The 16,238-nt window shown below is 42.2% G+C and overlaps 1 protein-coding gene across 2 annotated transcripts in view; it reads right to left on the reverse strand.

Annotated features, from left to right (window-relative positions):
• Nucleotides 1-16,238, reverse strand: part of LOC137322854 (microtubule-associated tumor suppressor candidate 2-like) — a 434,152-nt gene that overhangs the window by 17,077 nt on the left and 400,837 nt on the right. For both annotated transcript variants that reach the window (XM_067985994.1, XM_067985995.1), the window contains 4 exons: nucleotides 12,010-12,224; nucleotides 8,307-8,412; nucleotides 5,140-5,213; nucleotides 2,949-3,047 (listed from right to left, as the gene is read on the reverse strand). In XM_067985994.1, coding sequence (XP_067842095.1) covers nucleotides 2,949-3,047; nucleotides 5,140-5,213; nucleotides 8,307-8,412; nucleotides 12,010-12,224 — 494 coding nt within the window. The remainder of the gene's footprint in view (nucleotides 1-2,948; nucleotides 3,048-5,139; nucleotides 5,214-8,306; nucleotides 8,413-12,009; nucleotides 12,225-16,238) is intronic.

The raw sequence follows: 16,238 nt of genomic DNA on the forward strand, positions 1-16,238 counted from the left end.
CCGGCTGCACCCTCGAAGGATGCGGAGGAGAAGTTGTGGAGGGCAGTGGTGACTTTGACAGCGACAGGTAAGCAGTTGGTGCTGGGGCCAGCCAGGAGCCGCTCGGCATGAAAGAGCCTGCAGATCTCCACGACTACATGTCGAGCGAATCTGCTGCTCGGAGAGGTCCGGGGAGCTGCGCCTCGGTCTGTGGACCCTGTGGCGAGGGTAGTGCCCTCTGCGATGCGTCTCTCTCTGCGGTAGCCCTCCCTCCTGCTGTGCAGGTGGGCGTGCAACAACCCCGTGTTGGGGGGCTCCACGTCTCTGCGGCGGACGGCGTGGACTGCGAGGCTGCTGGGGCTGGTCATGCTGTTCGTCCTCCGAGGGTGTCCACGCACCACCCATCTGGCAGGTGTTGGTCTGAGGGGTTGTGAATTCTGGAAGATTACAACCAAAGCAACCACTATCTCTGTAGCCACTTCGTTTAAGACCCTCGGATGCAAGCCATTAGGTCCTGGGGACATGTCAGCCTTTAGACCCATTAGTTTATCTAGTACTTTTTCTCTAGTGATTGTGATTGTTTTTAGTTCCTGCCTCCCCTTTGCCTCTTGATTATCTAATATTATTGGTATGTTGCTAGTGTCTTCAACTGTGAAGACAGATACAAAATATCTGTTCAATTCCTCTGCCATTTCCTCATTTTCCATTATTATTTCCCCAGTCTCATCCTCTAAGGGACTAATGTTTACTTTAGTTACCCTCTTCCTTTTTGTATACTTGTAGAAGCTTTTACTGTCAGTTTTTATATTTCTTGCTAGTTTACTCTAATAATTTATTTTCTCCTTCTTTATTATTCTTTTAGTCATCCTTTCCTGATTTTTAAAGTTTTCCCAATCTTCGGGCTTACCAATAATCTTTGCCACATTCTATGCTTTTTCTTTTAACCTGATACCATCCTTTACTTCCTTAGTTAGCCATGGTTGGTTCACCCTTTTTGTGGAGTCTTTCCTCCTCACAGGGATATATTTTTGTTGCGAGTCATAAAATATCTTTTTAAATGTTTGCCACTGCATATCCACCATCATACCATCTAATCTGTTTACTCAATCCACTTCAACCAATTCTGTCCTCATTCCTTTATAATTGCCCATATTTAAGTTTAATACAGTAGTTTCAGACCCAAGATCCTCGCTCTCAAACCGGATGTGAAATTCTATCATGTTATGATCACTGCTTCCCAAGGGATCTTTTACTCTGAGATCATTAATTAATCCTGTTTCGTTACCCATTACCAGATCCAAAATGGCCTGTTCCCTGGTTGGTTCCCCAGGAAATCACCTCTTCAAATGATGCCATGGGGTCTTTAATATCCACCTAAGTCACTGGACAGGCAGATGGGCCTCAATTTAACATCTCATCCAAAAAACAGCACCTCCTACAATGTAGCATTCCTCAGTACTGCACTGAAATGTCAGCCTAAATTATACGCTCAAGTCTTGGAATGGAGATGGAACCCACAACCTTCTGACTTAGAAGTGAAAGTGCTACCAAATAAGCCAAGCATATCCATAATGTGATGAAATTTGGTAGCCTTGTCATGCTGCTGTTGCTATTCAGTAGGAAAAGAGCTGCAAGTGTTTGCCTTGAGTTATTTCAATAGGAAAATTACAGATAACTGCAGATGATCTCTATGCTAGCCTGGGAGGAGGTGGAGGCATAACAGTTGAGCAAGGAGATGACTGAATGCTACTGGCAGTGGCATCCTGCGGCGGATGCCCTTACAGCACCTAGCACAGCTGTGCAACTGTGTGTTGTGTGCTGCCCCGGAACTTGTGGAAGTCCATCCCTTTGATCACTGGCAAGTCCATGTGGCAGGGCTTGTGGATCTGGTCGGTAGCATAATGACTCTGGTGCTACCTGATCTTCATAGTATACCTTATTTTATTCTCCTCATCTTTAAGCAATGAAACCTGTGGTAAAGGTGCATTTAAAGCAATTTATATACTTAATAAAATATTGCCATTGAAAAAAGTGCCCTTATATCTTTAAGGGCTCCTTTCCCCACTTTGAATGGGCAGACCTTATACTGGGTGGGACTTCTGACTAAAACTCAGAATATGGACAGCTGCATAGTAAATCTCACTAACTTGCATTATGCCATTGCAGTGAAGCTCTTGCACATTTTGTGCAAGATTTAAACTGGTGGAAAATGTTCTAGTTCTCTCTCGCATGCTTATGCCAGCAGGACAGTTCCTGTCCATCAGAACTTACAGGCTTATCTATGTCTATTAGATGTTAATCCCACCCAGTATCACTGAGTAATGGGATACAGCTTCAATCTGTTGAGTTCTCAATGTGTGCTGTGCCACTGCGATTAAGTAATGTTTGGAGTCCAGGGCTTAGAAATTGGACCGCACCCATAGTGGGCCACAATTTGGGGGCAGCGCACGCTGCACGTGGCTAAAGAGGCCGGCGGCAGGACTACGGCAAATTTCGCCACTGGCCTCATTTGTACTTTACCAGCGAGCTGCGATGCGCCAATCCCTTTAAGGATCGTTAGTTTGGCAGCTGTGCACCTGAGCAATCCAATTTCACAATGGGGCCTGAAACAGGCATTAGGCCCCCGATTTGCATAAGCAATGGGCCTAACGCCAGTTTCACCCTGGACAACTCCAGAGTGCCCTAACCAATATGCTGTGCGGTGTACTAAGCACATGCCATATTGGGTTCTGCAGTGCCTATTTTTTGCCAAAAAAATGAGCGCAGTGCAATCAAATTTTTAGGTCCAGGTGTTAGCCTGAGAGATAAATGAGCAAAATTATGGATACTACACATAAAGTTACACATCTGCTGTCATGGTTACAACTGGTGTGTGACATGGAGAGAAAAATGGAAAATTAAAATAAAGAATATCAATCCCTTCATCCATTTCTCAGTTATGACAAACACACATTTCCGACACTGTATACCTCAACTTGCTCGTCTGTACTTCTTCTTAAGGCCTCTTCAAATCGTTTTGCTTTGTCCTTCAGTGAACGATTCTGAAACGTTAACGTGTCAACTTGATCCTTGAATGCAGAAACAAAAATCAAAATGTTATCTTTGCAAATTTACCGTATTAAAAAGGTTTCAGAGATAGTCACAGACTTCACAGCATATACAGCCTGATAAATTCTGGAAATTATTTCGTTACAAGCATAGCTGGCCCTTAGCTGTCTCCTGCTTCCACCCCCACTGCAAATTAAAGCAGGTTATGCTTTTGCAATTAGATCCGATGGGGTAGATTTTCATCTGTACTACCTGGGCATAAAGTATAGCCCAGGTGGCGTGCAGAGAGGAAAATCAGGCAGGGAGGATTGGGCACTTATAACGGAGCCTACCCAATTTTTGCGGAATGAGGCAGACTGAATGGGCTGAACTTTCAATTTTAGTGCTGACATAAAATGGGCGTTAGCAGATCAGCCACCAGTTATACACCCCAACAAATGGTAAGAAAAATTGGGAGGGGTGTATAACAGACGGCCGATCTGCTAACACCCATGTTATGTCCTCGTTGAAGTTGAAAGTTCTGATGAATATCTCTCAGATCAGTGGCCTGGTTTAAACTCATTTTGGCTCATGAATTTCAATTCTAGTTGCTAGCCTCTGTCTCACATGTATAAGATATGCCTTTAACAAACATCAGAAAACATTTCCACATACATAAAGACATATACGTACAGGAACCTAAGTGCATTCGAAGAGTTCAAAGTACAGAACTGTTTTCAAAACTGACAATGATTCAGACCTTGCTCCGAGGCCATAAGCTGAATTTTCAGCTCTTCTGCCTAGTGCAAATGGGATGGTAGTGCCCCGAAAATGGTGGTTAATGTCCTACCGGCCCGATGCCGACGTCGTTGTGGCCGCGGCAATGTTCACTGGGGCCTACTGCTAGGCAACCTGCCCTTTTAAAATGGCAACCCGGCTTCTATGATGTCAATAGGACCCCGAATGCCATTTTTGGACTGAACTGGCCGGAGTGTGTGCCGTGCAGGCTCTGACCATTATTGGCAAGCAGCCCGGCCAAAGGAGATCCTGAAGGTAAATTCTTCTTTCTTTTAATAGTCTCATTTAGGGCCATGTATGAGACACCTGGATGCCTGCATTAACTTGGTTGGAGACCTCCTTCCATGCAGGTTGCACCTGAGTTTTTACTGGAGAGTGGCTTTCAGCCCCACTTAGGGCTGCCCTCCTTCACCTGAACCTCCGCAGGACCTCCAACTCTTCAACATCAAAAGACGCAGTTTTGTCCACATTTCATTTGTCCTATTTTTAAGAATTACTCAGCTTCTCTGTCACTACTACCACCACAATATCCCCTTTAATGATGAGCTGCAGCCCTTTAAGAGTGGCTGCCTTGCCAGATTTTGCTCTCCTCTTTTGGGTATGTTTTTCATGTGCCAAGAGCCTATTCAAATTAGGGGGAAAATAAAGTTGCAGAATTCAGATAGGCCAGCCCTCTTAGTTGCTGGTGTGTGTCGACTGCAGGCTGAACCATGATTTTGCCATTCTCACAAAAAAGGGGCTATAGAGAACCTTCATCATGATGAAAGGTAACTAATTCTTCCATTTACTCTGTTTCCTTCTTATAGTTTTTCCTCAGCTGAGCATCATACTCTGGCTGAGATTGGGAGCAAACAACCCGCTCTAGCACTTTTAACAATGCCATTCTTGAACCAAGCACTAGGAAGTGTGTAAGTATGACCCGGGTGACTCATTCTCTAAATTTTGTTCTCCCCTCCCCCACCCCTTCCCGCCTCACCACTGACCATTGTAGATGGCAGTGCTAGGATAAGGAACTCACTGTGCGAGGATTCGTGGGCACGAGCTTGCATTCTACAAATCTGCAAGAAAGGACAATGGAGTCTCATCATCTGCCCTACACATCTGGTGCTTTCAAAGGGTCCCTGTCTTCAGGAAAAAAAATGTTTCAGGAAGGAAAAGAACCATGAGTCATACTTGTCACAATATCACACACAAATGACGAAATGGCACCATTTCCATCATAGAGTTGTGTGATTGTAAACATATGAGAGAAGATTTGCAAAATGCTTTTTCGGAAAGACAGTCCCTGATTAATTGTTAGCACCTTAAACCATAGTGTGCCTATATGGTACAAACCTGAAGAGAAAGCCTTAGTTTTTCAAAATCATCTTCTAATGTCATTCTCTCGAATTCATGGATGGCTTTTAATTCTGAAAAGAAAGAAAAAGTGCTGCAAGTGAAATTTTGCTGAATAAATGGTTTTGAAAAGGTCAAATCCCCTTAAAGCAGGGATGAGAGCCAGACTGCACATAATAACTGGTTTGAGATCAAGTTAACTGGCCTACTAACATTTATATATCTTTCAGCAGTTGAATGTTATGATTCTTCTCAATCTTCTGTTCTCCAATGAGCACAAATTCAGTTGGTGAACCTTCCTCATAACTTTTAAGTTTTAAGTTCCAGAATCATCTTCCCTGCCATTTTCTGAACCTTCTCCAATGCATCAATGCCTTTTTGAGGGATAATGTACTTTTGTCCAAAAAAAGTTCCCTACCGCTAAGACTTGGGAACAAAGAAAAATTCATAATTTGACACTAAATTAACATGACTGTAACTGTCAAGTGGAACAGTTACTAAAAGTGGCAGAGATCCATTTCCTAGTACTGCCAATCAGAGACAGTTTCTATGGGTGTTCAAATTTCAAATTATGTCAAAAACCTTAGAGTGTTGGAAAGTGTATCGAAACAGAAAAAAATCACTCCTGACACTAAGGGAGCGATATTTGTTTGCTTACTGCCTGTTCATGCTGAAAAAAAGGGGCAGTACAGATTAATTTTTAGAACCCTGCCACGTGCTGGCTGCCAAGGGCCCGCCCAACTTGATTTTCGAGCAGGCCTCTGGCAGCCAGCTATTTACAATCTATATTAATGACTTAGATGAAGGACTGAGTGTAATGTATCCAAGTTTGCTGATGATACAAAGGTAGATGGGAAAGTAATCTGTGAGGAGAACACAAAGAGTCTGCAAAGGGATATAGGCAGGTTAAGTGAGTGGGCAAGAAGGTGGCAGGTGGAGTATAATGTGGGGAAATGTGAGGTTATTCACTTTGGTAGGAAGAATAGAAAAACAGGATTTTTTTAAATGGTGAGAAATTATTAAATGTTGGTGCTCAGAGGGATTTGGGTGTCCTCGAACAAGAAACACAAAAAGTTAGCATACAGGTACAGCAAGCAATTAGGAAGGCAAATGGCATGTTGGCCTTTATTGCAAGGAGGTTGGAGTACAAAAGTAAGGAAGTCTTACTACAATTGTTCAGGGCTTTGGTGAGACCACACCTGGAGTACTGTATACAGTTTTGGTCTCCTTATCCAAGGAAGGATGTACTTGCCTTAGAGGTGCAACAAAGGTTCACCAGATTCATTCCTGGGATGAGAGGGTGGCTCTATGAGGAGAGGTTGAGTAGAATGGGCCTATACTTTCTGGAGTTTAGAAGAATGAGAGGTGCTCTCATTGAAACATATAAGATTCTGAGGGGGCTTGACAGGGTAGATGCTGAGAGGTTGTTTTCCCTGGCTGGAGTGTCTGGAACTAGGGGGCGTAGTCTCAGGATATGGGGTCGGCCATTTAAGGATGGGAAGAGGAGGAATTTCATCACGCAGAGGGTTGTGAATCTTTGGAATTCTCTACCCCAGAGGGCTGTGGATGCTGAGACACTGAATATGTTCAAGGCTGAGATAGATAGATTTTTGGACTCTTGGGGAATCAAGGGACATGGGGATCAGGCTGGAAAGTGGAGTTGAGGCAGAAAATCAGCCATAATCTTATTGAATGGCAGAGCAGGCTGGAGGGGCCTTATGGCCTACTCCTGCTCCTATTTCTTATGCTCTTATGGGAGGCCAGTGCTCCAGCCCGAAACAAGAGGGTGCCCTTTAAAAATGTTTAAATCAGGGTCCGATGTCTTTTGTAGGCCTCCGATGCAATTTTGGTGTTCCACTGGGCGGAGCTTGTGCTCTGTGCAATCCACCCAGTGGAAATGAGTGTTGAGCGAACCCGCAGTCCTTAAAGGAACCACTGCAGGCCGTTCCAAAATGCTCCCAAGGAAACCTGTGGCACAGGTTCTCATAGGGTCAGGAGCAGCATGAATGGGATTGCCTCTGCCACTCTGCACCCCCCACCCCACCCCAAACACGTACTTCTGGCTTAGCTCTGTGGCGGAGACACAAGATTTCCTGCTGCCCCCACCCCCCCCACAAATTGGCAAGCCACCTGCTAATGCTCATTGAGCACTGGCAGCTCGTCGATCAAATTAAGATGAGGCCCGACCATGACACTGGCTCAAGCCTCTCGCTGGTGCCATCAGGCAGTAGTCCGATCCCTCTGCCCACCGTCTGCCTGATCTGCACTATATATGAAAATCCGCTCCCTAATAAACAAAAATAACAGCCCTTTCTTGACTGATGCTGACACAAGCAAATCCAATGGTATTTCCCAGCTATCAAGGTATTGATGGGTTATCCATTACCTACCCTAGAATAGCTAATCATTAGTGTTTTTCCAACATAAATCACCAATACATCAATATATACTTAACATTAGTCTGAGTGCTGCTCAATATCTCACTTTTAACATTCTGCTTTGCATTTTTCCTGATGGTATATTGGATAATGTCACCATCTGGTAGAGCACTAAGCCTTACAAACCAGAAGATCATTGGTTTGTTTCTAGGTCTGTACTGAGTTTGCTGATCTCAGCCAAGGCAGTGGTGGGTGGGCTCCTACATTTAGCCTCAATTCCCTTGGGCAAAAAAGGCAAAAAAACACCGTAGATAGGAGCAGGTTCAGTTGTGATGCCCTCAAACCAAATGGTCTGCAAAAGACTGACCGTTAGGAGTAAGGTTCCAGAGAGGCACCTGTCAAATCTTTGGAGGAGAAAATTTGGAAGGAAAAGTACATACTTAATTGAGTTTGAAGATAAAAAAGCAATATGTACAAGTATTTCAGACATTCACAGAATCACCCAACAAACCTGTTGCAAAAATTAAATCAAACAAACTATACAGCATTTTATCAAGGAGTGAAGCATAAAAAGATCGGGAAGAAGAGTAGGGGTAACAGTGATGTAAAATATTACTTGCAGAATGCTGGACTTCTTTACAACTGGTCTCATTAATGATCTCTTCAACAATTACTTACTGTAAAGTTCTCAGAGCTTCTCATGTACATTTTTGAAAACTATTATCTTCAGTCAGTGCTTTCAGCAATATGTCACGCAGCAATTTTCTTTATATTAATCCTACGTAGTACCTTCAAGTTTCTTTTCATGCTCGTCTTGAAGAATAGTTATTGTGACAGTGTGATTGTTCTCTATTTCAGTGATTGTACTGCTATGGTTGGCTGATATATCTTCCATCTGATAAAACACAAGAAGAAAACAGCTGTAGAACAATTCCCCTCTGAAGTCACAATTTGTGACAATCTCAACAGCTTTTTCTCAACAAGCAATTCCTCCTACATTTACAATCTGTTATCTGTAAATCTTTTTAAACAAATTTGGACTATGGATATAGAAACAGTTCATATTGGAACATTAAAGTGACAAAATTTCCTGTATAATGTGCTAAACATCTAAAGCTGCAAATGTACAATTGGAGATGTCACAACATGAAAATTTAATGATACATCAATTGTGATAAAAATATTATGATTGCAACTCTATCACAAATGATGGTTTTGATAGTTTAGAAACAAAGAAATATTGAAAAATTTGTTGGTGGAATTATGTGGTGTAGTAGGTTAGCAGACTCATTTCAACTCTAGCACCTGGGCTTCAATATAGCCCAGACTGATGAGATGAAAGTCTCGTTTCTTCACTAGCTGTTTAAAAACGGCGACGAGCCATCGCACAAAACTAATTTGGCACGAAATGGCAATGTCAGTCAGGGAGACCATAAGAATGATGTGAGAAATTGAAATGTTATGGTGATGGAATGGCTGTCTGTATCTGAGACTAAGGCTACAGCACATTGTTGGGGTAGAAGACAGGGAGATTTACTCTACATCTAGCCTGTGCTATAACTGGCTTGGGAACTTTTTCCACAGACATTGTGTATGTCAAATAGGGAAGTGCTTATATCTCTCATCTTGGTGCGAACAAGAAAAAGAAAGTTGTTTCACAATTCGACTTTCTTATAGAATCATACAATGATGCAGCACAGAAGGAAGCCATTCAGCCCATCTTGTTTGTGCCAGCTCTTTGAAAGAGCTATCCAATTAGTCCCACTCCCCTGTTCTTTCCCCATAGTCCTGCAAATTTCCCCCCCTTCAAGTATTTATCCAATTCCCCATTGAAAGTTATTATTGAAACTGTTTCTACCACCCTTTCAGGCAGTGCATTCCAGATCATAACAACTCGTTGCGTAAAACTTTTTGCTTATGTCACCTCTGGTTCTTGTGTCGATTACCTTAAATCTGTGTCCTCTGTTACCAATCCTTCTGCCTCGGGAAACAGTTTCTCCTTATTTATTCTATCAAAACCCTTCATGATTTTAAACCTCTATCAAATCTCCCCATAACCTCCTCTGCTCTAAGAAGAACAATCCCAGTTTCACTAGTCTCTCCACATAACTGAAGTCTTTCATCCCTGGTACCATTCTAGTAAATTTCCTCTGCACCCTCTCTAAGGCCTTGACATCCTTCCTAAAATGTGGTGCTCAGAATTGGCCACAATACTCCAGCTGGGTCCTAACCAGTGTTTTATAAAGGTTTAGCATAACTTCCTTGCTTTTGTACTCTGCCTCTATTAATAAAGCCCAGGATCCCATATGCTTTTTTAACAGCCTTCTCAACTTGTCTTGCCACCTTCAAAGATTTGTGTACGTACACCCCTGGGTCTCTCTGTTCCTGCTGCCCCCTTAATTTTGTACCATTTAGTTTATATTGCCTCTCCTCATTCTTCCGACCAAAATGAATCACTTCATACTTCCCTGTGTTAAATTTCATCTGCCATGTGTCTGCCCATTTCACCAGTCTGTCTATGGCCTCCTGGTGTCTGTGACTATCCTCCTCACTGTTTACTACAATTATGATTATAGATAAAAACACATTCAAATCCATATAAATGTTCTATTTTTTCTTAATTTTCTAATGCATTTTTCAAAAGGGAACTCAGATGCTATCTTGGCACTATAACAGAAAAGGAAAAGTAGTAATATTTGGGGCTAAAAGAACTTCATGAATTTATACTCCATCTTTAGCATGGAGGTTTCAAGATGGCAGCCTGCTGTGACTTAATAGTAGAAAATACTAAAAATATAAATAAATAAATTTATTTGATCAAAATCACCTTTTTGTATAAACTGAGTACACAATTGGTGTATCATTTAAATTTTAAGCTACCATTACGAGGGTGATACCAGAACTGAGAGGTTATACCTAGCAGGAAAGATTGAGCAGGCTGGGGCTCTTTCCTCCAGAAAAGAGAAGACTGAGGAGTGACCTGATCGAGGTCTTTAAGATTATGAAAGGGTTTGATAGGGTAGATGTAGAGAAGATGTTTCCACTTGTGGGGAAGACCAGAACTAGGGGCCATAAATAAACGATAGTCACTAATAAATCCAATAGGAAATTCAGGAGAAACTTCTTTACCCAGAGAGTGGTCAGAATGTGGAACTCGCTATCACAAGGAGTAGTTGAGGCGACTGGCATAGATGCATTTAAGGGGAAGCTAGATAAACACATGAAGGAAAAAGAAGTAGAAGGATATGCTGATATAGTTAAATGAACTAGGGAGGGAGGAGGCTTGTGTGGAGTATAAACACTGGCATAGACCTGTTGGGCCGAATGACCTGTTTCTGTGCTGTACATTTTATGTCATTCTATGTAAAAGAAGAACGTGGCAATGAATTACCTAATTTATTTCACTTGTGCGGAATTTCTTCAGAATTCATTCATGTCTCGGAGCTATTACGTTTCCTTCATACAAGAAATAAACTTGGTAACACATTCCATATTGTGCACCATCTTCGTCTACTCTCCTCAACAACATGCTTTAGCTCTACCCTCAGAAGAACAGCTTTTACTGCATGAATTTGATGTTCTTACAGTGGCCATCCTCAATGAGGCTGGTCAATTAGTGTCAAAGTATGGATAATACTGTGACATGAACCTAACATTTCCTTGGACCCTGGTTCAAGCGATCCAAAGTAATTATACATAGAATACTTAATAGGCATCGGGAAAAGGAAAACACACTATTAGTCTAGGCTGGATTAAGTCCCGGTTCTTGCTGTGAAAACATAGTACTGTAAGCCACATTGCTTATTAGAACCTCTAAAGACAATAGGCCTGAAAATGAGCAGGCCATCCATCCAGGTGTAAGTGCCAGGATGTGCCCACCTGTGACCTTGCCAAAGTATGTGGGGTCAGAGGCAGGTCACCTAATTTAAATAAACTGTATGGGAGCCCACATCACCCAGAAGGGGAAGGCTGAGAATCCTGTCTATCTTGGTGGTGAGGGAGGGGGTAGAGTTACAAACAGGTACTTTCTAGGGTCCTCCTAGAAAAGTGACTTGAGGTTTGTCCTAGGGCTGAAAAATAATGAAAGAAAAAGTGACAATCTTCCAATCTTTTGAGGTCCAAGCTACAGCCCAGGCCCGGAACCCCAGGCTGGGGATATTGGGCGCTTGCTTGCACTTGGCGGACTGACCCACCACTATTCTGGTCAGCCGGGCAGAAAGATACTCCCAGCCTTGGAGTCCTCTCCCTTGGTCATGCCTCTCCTTATGCCGTTGACTTTGTTTGGGGCGGTCAGAAGATCAGGTCCCAACAAAGCACTGTGGAAACTGTCGGAAAAGGTGGGGATCCGGCATAACCAGGTCCCGGCCTAATTGGCAGCTCTTCAGCCACAGTACCATCAGACTTATGGTGGGAGTGCACTGGAAGGCTGTGTATTTTCAGTCCCATTACCCTTTAAGTTAAATACATTATAAAATAAGTTATTGACATGGACCTGTTCCTTGTGCTGAGATTGGATTTTCTTGAGGTGTTCCCTATGTTCCTGTAGGAGACGATCTTTTTCTGCACTGTAATGGGCCTTCAGCCTCTCTTCAAGGACCTGGATCTCCCCTTTCTGTTGCAGGTGGAGCCTATGTACCTCGATCTCAAATCTCCTCTCCAGCTCCTCTTTCTCCTTTTGCAGTTTTTCACATCGTGTTGTGTTAAGGGCTGAAACAAACATTACATTGAAATGAAACCAATGAAGATCATCATAAGATTGGGACTACAAATAATGGCAGTACTAAAACATCTATAAGCTTTTGACTACCACAGTATTATGTTTGCAAAGTATTTAAAAAATCTGAACACAGCAATCAGTGAACATGATCACTTCCTCAGTGATAATCAATAAAGGGCGATGGTGAAAGAAAATGTTAATATTATTCCCAACATGGGATGTGTCTGGAGAGCATATTTTGAGCTGCACAACAACTAGGGTGAAGTACTGATGGTTGGAGGTCTGTTATTTATGGTGTCCATTGCATTGAGGTGACAAATTGAGAGTATCACAGAAGAAGCATATCAGCACAATGTTAAAAAACATATTGCTTAAGCTTTTTCTTCCTACGGACCATTGACATCAATACGCTAAATAGGTGTAGTGATAACACTCCTTGCAACAACCCCTGATTGCTAGATCTAAATGCCAACTAGTGGCTATATCAGGTAGTGGCGACAGTAGAAAGTTAACTTAGATAATTTGTTTTAAAAACAGAAAAAAGATGAACCCCATTAATAATATGTTCATATAGCTGTTGCTGACTTTTCTCCCTGTTGATTATAGTGATAGTGCTTGAAGCTGTGCTGTGAGACACAACCGCTTGCTCTCTGGCCTCATTCAAATGGAACTGCTCTTCCCAGCACTATAATCACTAGGGATAGAGGCAGGATCCTGCCTCTACAATAGAAAAAAATGAGAATGGGGCAATAATGAATGAGCAGATGTTGCAGCAGTGGAGGGAGTTACCAGATCTGTGATTGTTTTGACATGACATATACCCATGTGTTTGAGCTCATGTTGCATCACATTAGATCAGTGTGCTTGTTCACACTCCTGTAAGGACAAGTCAATTACAGTTTTAAAGTCAAAACGTATAACAAATCTAGCCCCCAATGCCCGGGTTTAACAGTTTTGAAACTGAATTTAAATTTGGAAAGACAGTCATACCAGCAGAGTCTTTAAACAGAAGCACCGGGGGACAGAATTTAAATTCCAACAGCAATATTAAGAATGAATATGCTGGGCATGTTTATAATACTGCACAAACTGATCAAAGTGTGGATAGTAATTTCACATGTCGACTAATTATCAATTCTGTTCAGGTTGTATGATAAACAGCGACACATTCCCAAATTGTCTTCTGTAATGTAAAATATCACTGTACAAACAAGGGCCTAGAAAATCCAGGGGTCGCGACCCTGGCAGTATGGCTGGGATTGTGCCGGCATGGAACTCTGCCTCTGATACTGCTGAAGTTTACAGAGTCCTGGTGAACCCAGGCACACCTGTGCTAATGGTACACTGGGTCCTGAATGAGGGCCTAGGAGTTGGAACTCCTGACTTAGGGGATCCTCGCACCTGGCCCCGCCCCGTATTTCAAAGGCCCTGTAGGAATGGGCAGAGGTGTAGCTTGTGTACGTTCTGGCAGACTCCAGACTGCCTAATTTGGGGTTCAAAGATTCTAAATCAGACTTTTTTTTTAACCAGACATTAAGTAGATACTTTGGACTTCAAATGGTTAAATCTATGTGTAGACTGTTTGAGGACTGTTTTGAACATTTTGTTGCACAAACACTTACAGAAAAGGCCACATATCACCCTGAAGCATTTATCCCCAACATGGTGAATGACCTTGTCTTGAGCATTCCTCAGGCACAATGGAACCTTAGTCACAATTCTTTGAATAGATCACTGACCTATCCGGGAAACAACACTGTGATGCAATGTAGCTAAAATGAATTGTTCATCACCGAAGAAGCATCACGGGATTTTTAAAAACCATTTATATATATAATAATTCTTATGTTCTTATGTTCTTATGATCTCAAGTGCTGCTAACTAATTCATCGATGAAGACTACAGCCATTTTTTCCAGTATTTTGTCTATCATTTCTATTCATTTACCAAATATACTTAACATAACTAGGCTGTAGAACGTTAGGGCTGACAATCTGTTATTGAAATAATATTGTAATGAGTGGAATACCATGAGATAAGTAGAGCAACAAGTGAGGACTGCGGGGGGGGGATAAAATTCAACTTCGATGGGGGGGGGGAGGGAATGGAAAGGAGAATCGGGCGGGGTGTATAGCAGGCGGCTGATTCGCTACTGCCCATTTTGTGCCCCTGCCGAAGTTGAATTTTACCCTCCAGATGTCTGTCTTGATATAAAACATGTTACCAGGTTAATTAAGTATTATTTTAGCTATAGAATGTTCTAGTTAACTCTAGCTTTTAATTTTGGAACACAGCTAGAATTGAACCTGGGGCTATCCTGGTCTCCTGGACTGGGCTGTGCATTCACTAATTGAGCCCTTTCTACTCCACATTGACCAGGCCTGAACATAAATAATTGCAGTGAGGAGGAGATTTAATAGAGATTTTTAAAATTCTGAAAGGTTTTGCTGGAGTGAACAGGGAAAGACTATTTCCTCTGGTTGGGGAGTCGGTGAGTGGTTCATCAATATAAAATTATGACTAACAGTGTGAGGGCAGAGGTTAGGAGAGATGTCTTTACGCAGAGGGTTGTTGCAGCATGGAATGCTTTTTGTTGCAGCATGGAATGCTTTGCCACAGGGATCGGTTGAGGCAGAAACCACTGCATTGTTTAATGAAAAATTGGTTAAATATTTGAAGCAGAGGAAGATATAGGACTTTTGGGACAGAATGGGGCAATTGAGTGGTTTTGCATGCTCCAAGAAAAGAGCTGCATAGACACGATGGGCCGAATAGCCTCCTTCTGTGCTGTAAACTTTTGTGTTTCTAAATGTTTAGCTCTGAATCTGAATAAAACATTACCTGACATTATAAGCTCTTCAAAATATTAAACACTGATATAGCATGCAGTGGTCCAGTGATGTGAAGGAGAACAAGTACCAAATGAATGGATGAAAGCAAAATCCCCAGAGACTTGATAAACAAGTCTGCTCAAAGTTCAACACTTAAAAATGTAAACTTTTGCCAGAATTTTATTTCCTATGTTTAAAGCTTGCAGTCCATAGAACAATTTAATATTGTACCAGTAGTGGTGTACGACTGGGTTTAATTCACTCAGGAGAAGGGCTTCATGATACAGTCATTCATTGCCAGCTTGTGAATTACGGGCCATTTACAATGAAAGTAAACCAGTAGTGCACCACTTAATGGTAATATCCTCTCCAGATCTTCACTGTGGATAATTCTACAAAACTGTCAAGTCTGTCACAGCTTAGCTACTGTGAAAAAAGCAAAAAAAGGTTCAGGATTGCATTAGCAGAGGAATAGAGCACAAATCAAAAGAGGTTGTTGCTGTTTTAGCTATTGGCAGACCCCTTCAGGAGTAATATGTGCTCTAGTGAAAAGGTAGTATTGCTTGAGAATTCCAAAGACGGTGATTCAGGGTATCAGGAATTTAACTTGTTATCTTTGGAAAAGATGTGGCTTGGTGATCAAACAGAGGTTTTCATGGAAGGAATTGAAGATTACAGAACTGATAATAGCACTGCTTGACTTCTATTTTCAGGGACGTATGAGAAGGAACTTCATGTTCCTGAAAGTAGGGGATTAGCAGGTGATAATGTGGAGGGGATGGCAATGAGAATAATCATGCATGATCTCTGGATGCAGCAGGATTGATGGGCTGAATGGCCTTTTCCTCCTCTAGACATTATTAGAGCAATTCCATGATTTGGTGTTCCCAGAGAGTAGTATCACTCGTAGGAATCGCATCTCTGGAAATCGGAAGTATGCAGCCTGTGATTTTCTGTCCATCAATTTTAATTAATTTAAATGCTCTTACCTGTTTCAGAAATCTGCTGCAAACATGCCTGAATGTTGAGCCGCAAGAGACCAGTAGAGTGCAAAATGCAGCAGAGTGTGGAGATTAGCATCAGTGGGACACGAGCACTGAAATTTTCACTCATTGGGGGCAATTTTAAAATAGGGCCCATAATTGGTGTGAAGTCATCGGAGTGGCTGCTCCG

The sequence above is a fragment of the Heptranchias perlo genome, chromosome 6, assembly GCF_035084215.1.
Source record: "Heptranchias perlo isolate sHepPer1 chromosome 6, sHepPer1.hap1, whole genome shotgun sequence".
Classification (NCBI taxonomy): Eukaryota; Metazoa; Chordata; class Chondrichthyes; order Hexanchiformes; family Hexanchidae; genus Heptranchias; species Heptranchias perlo.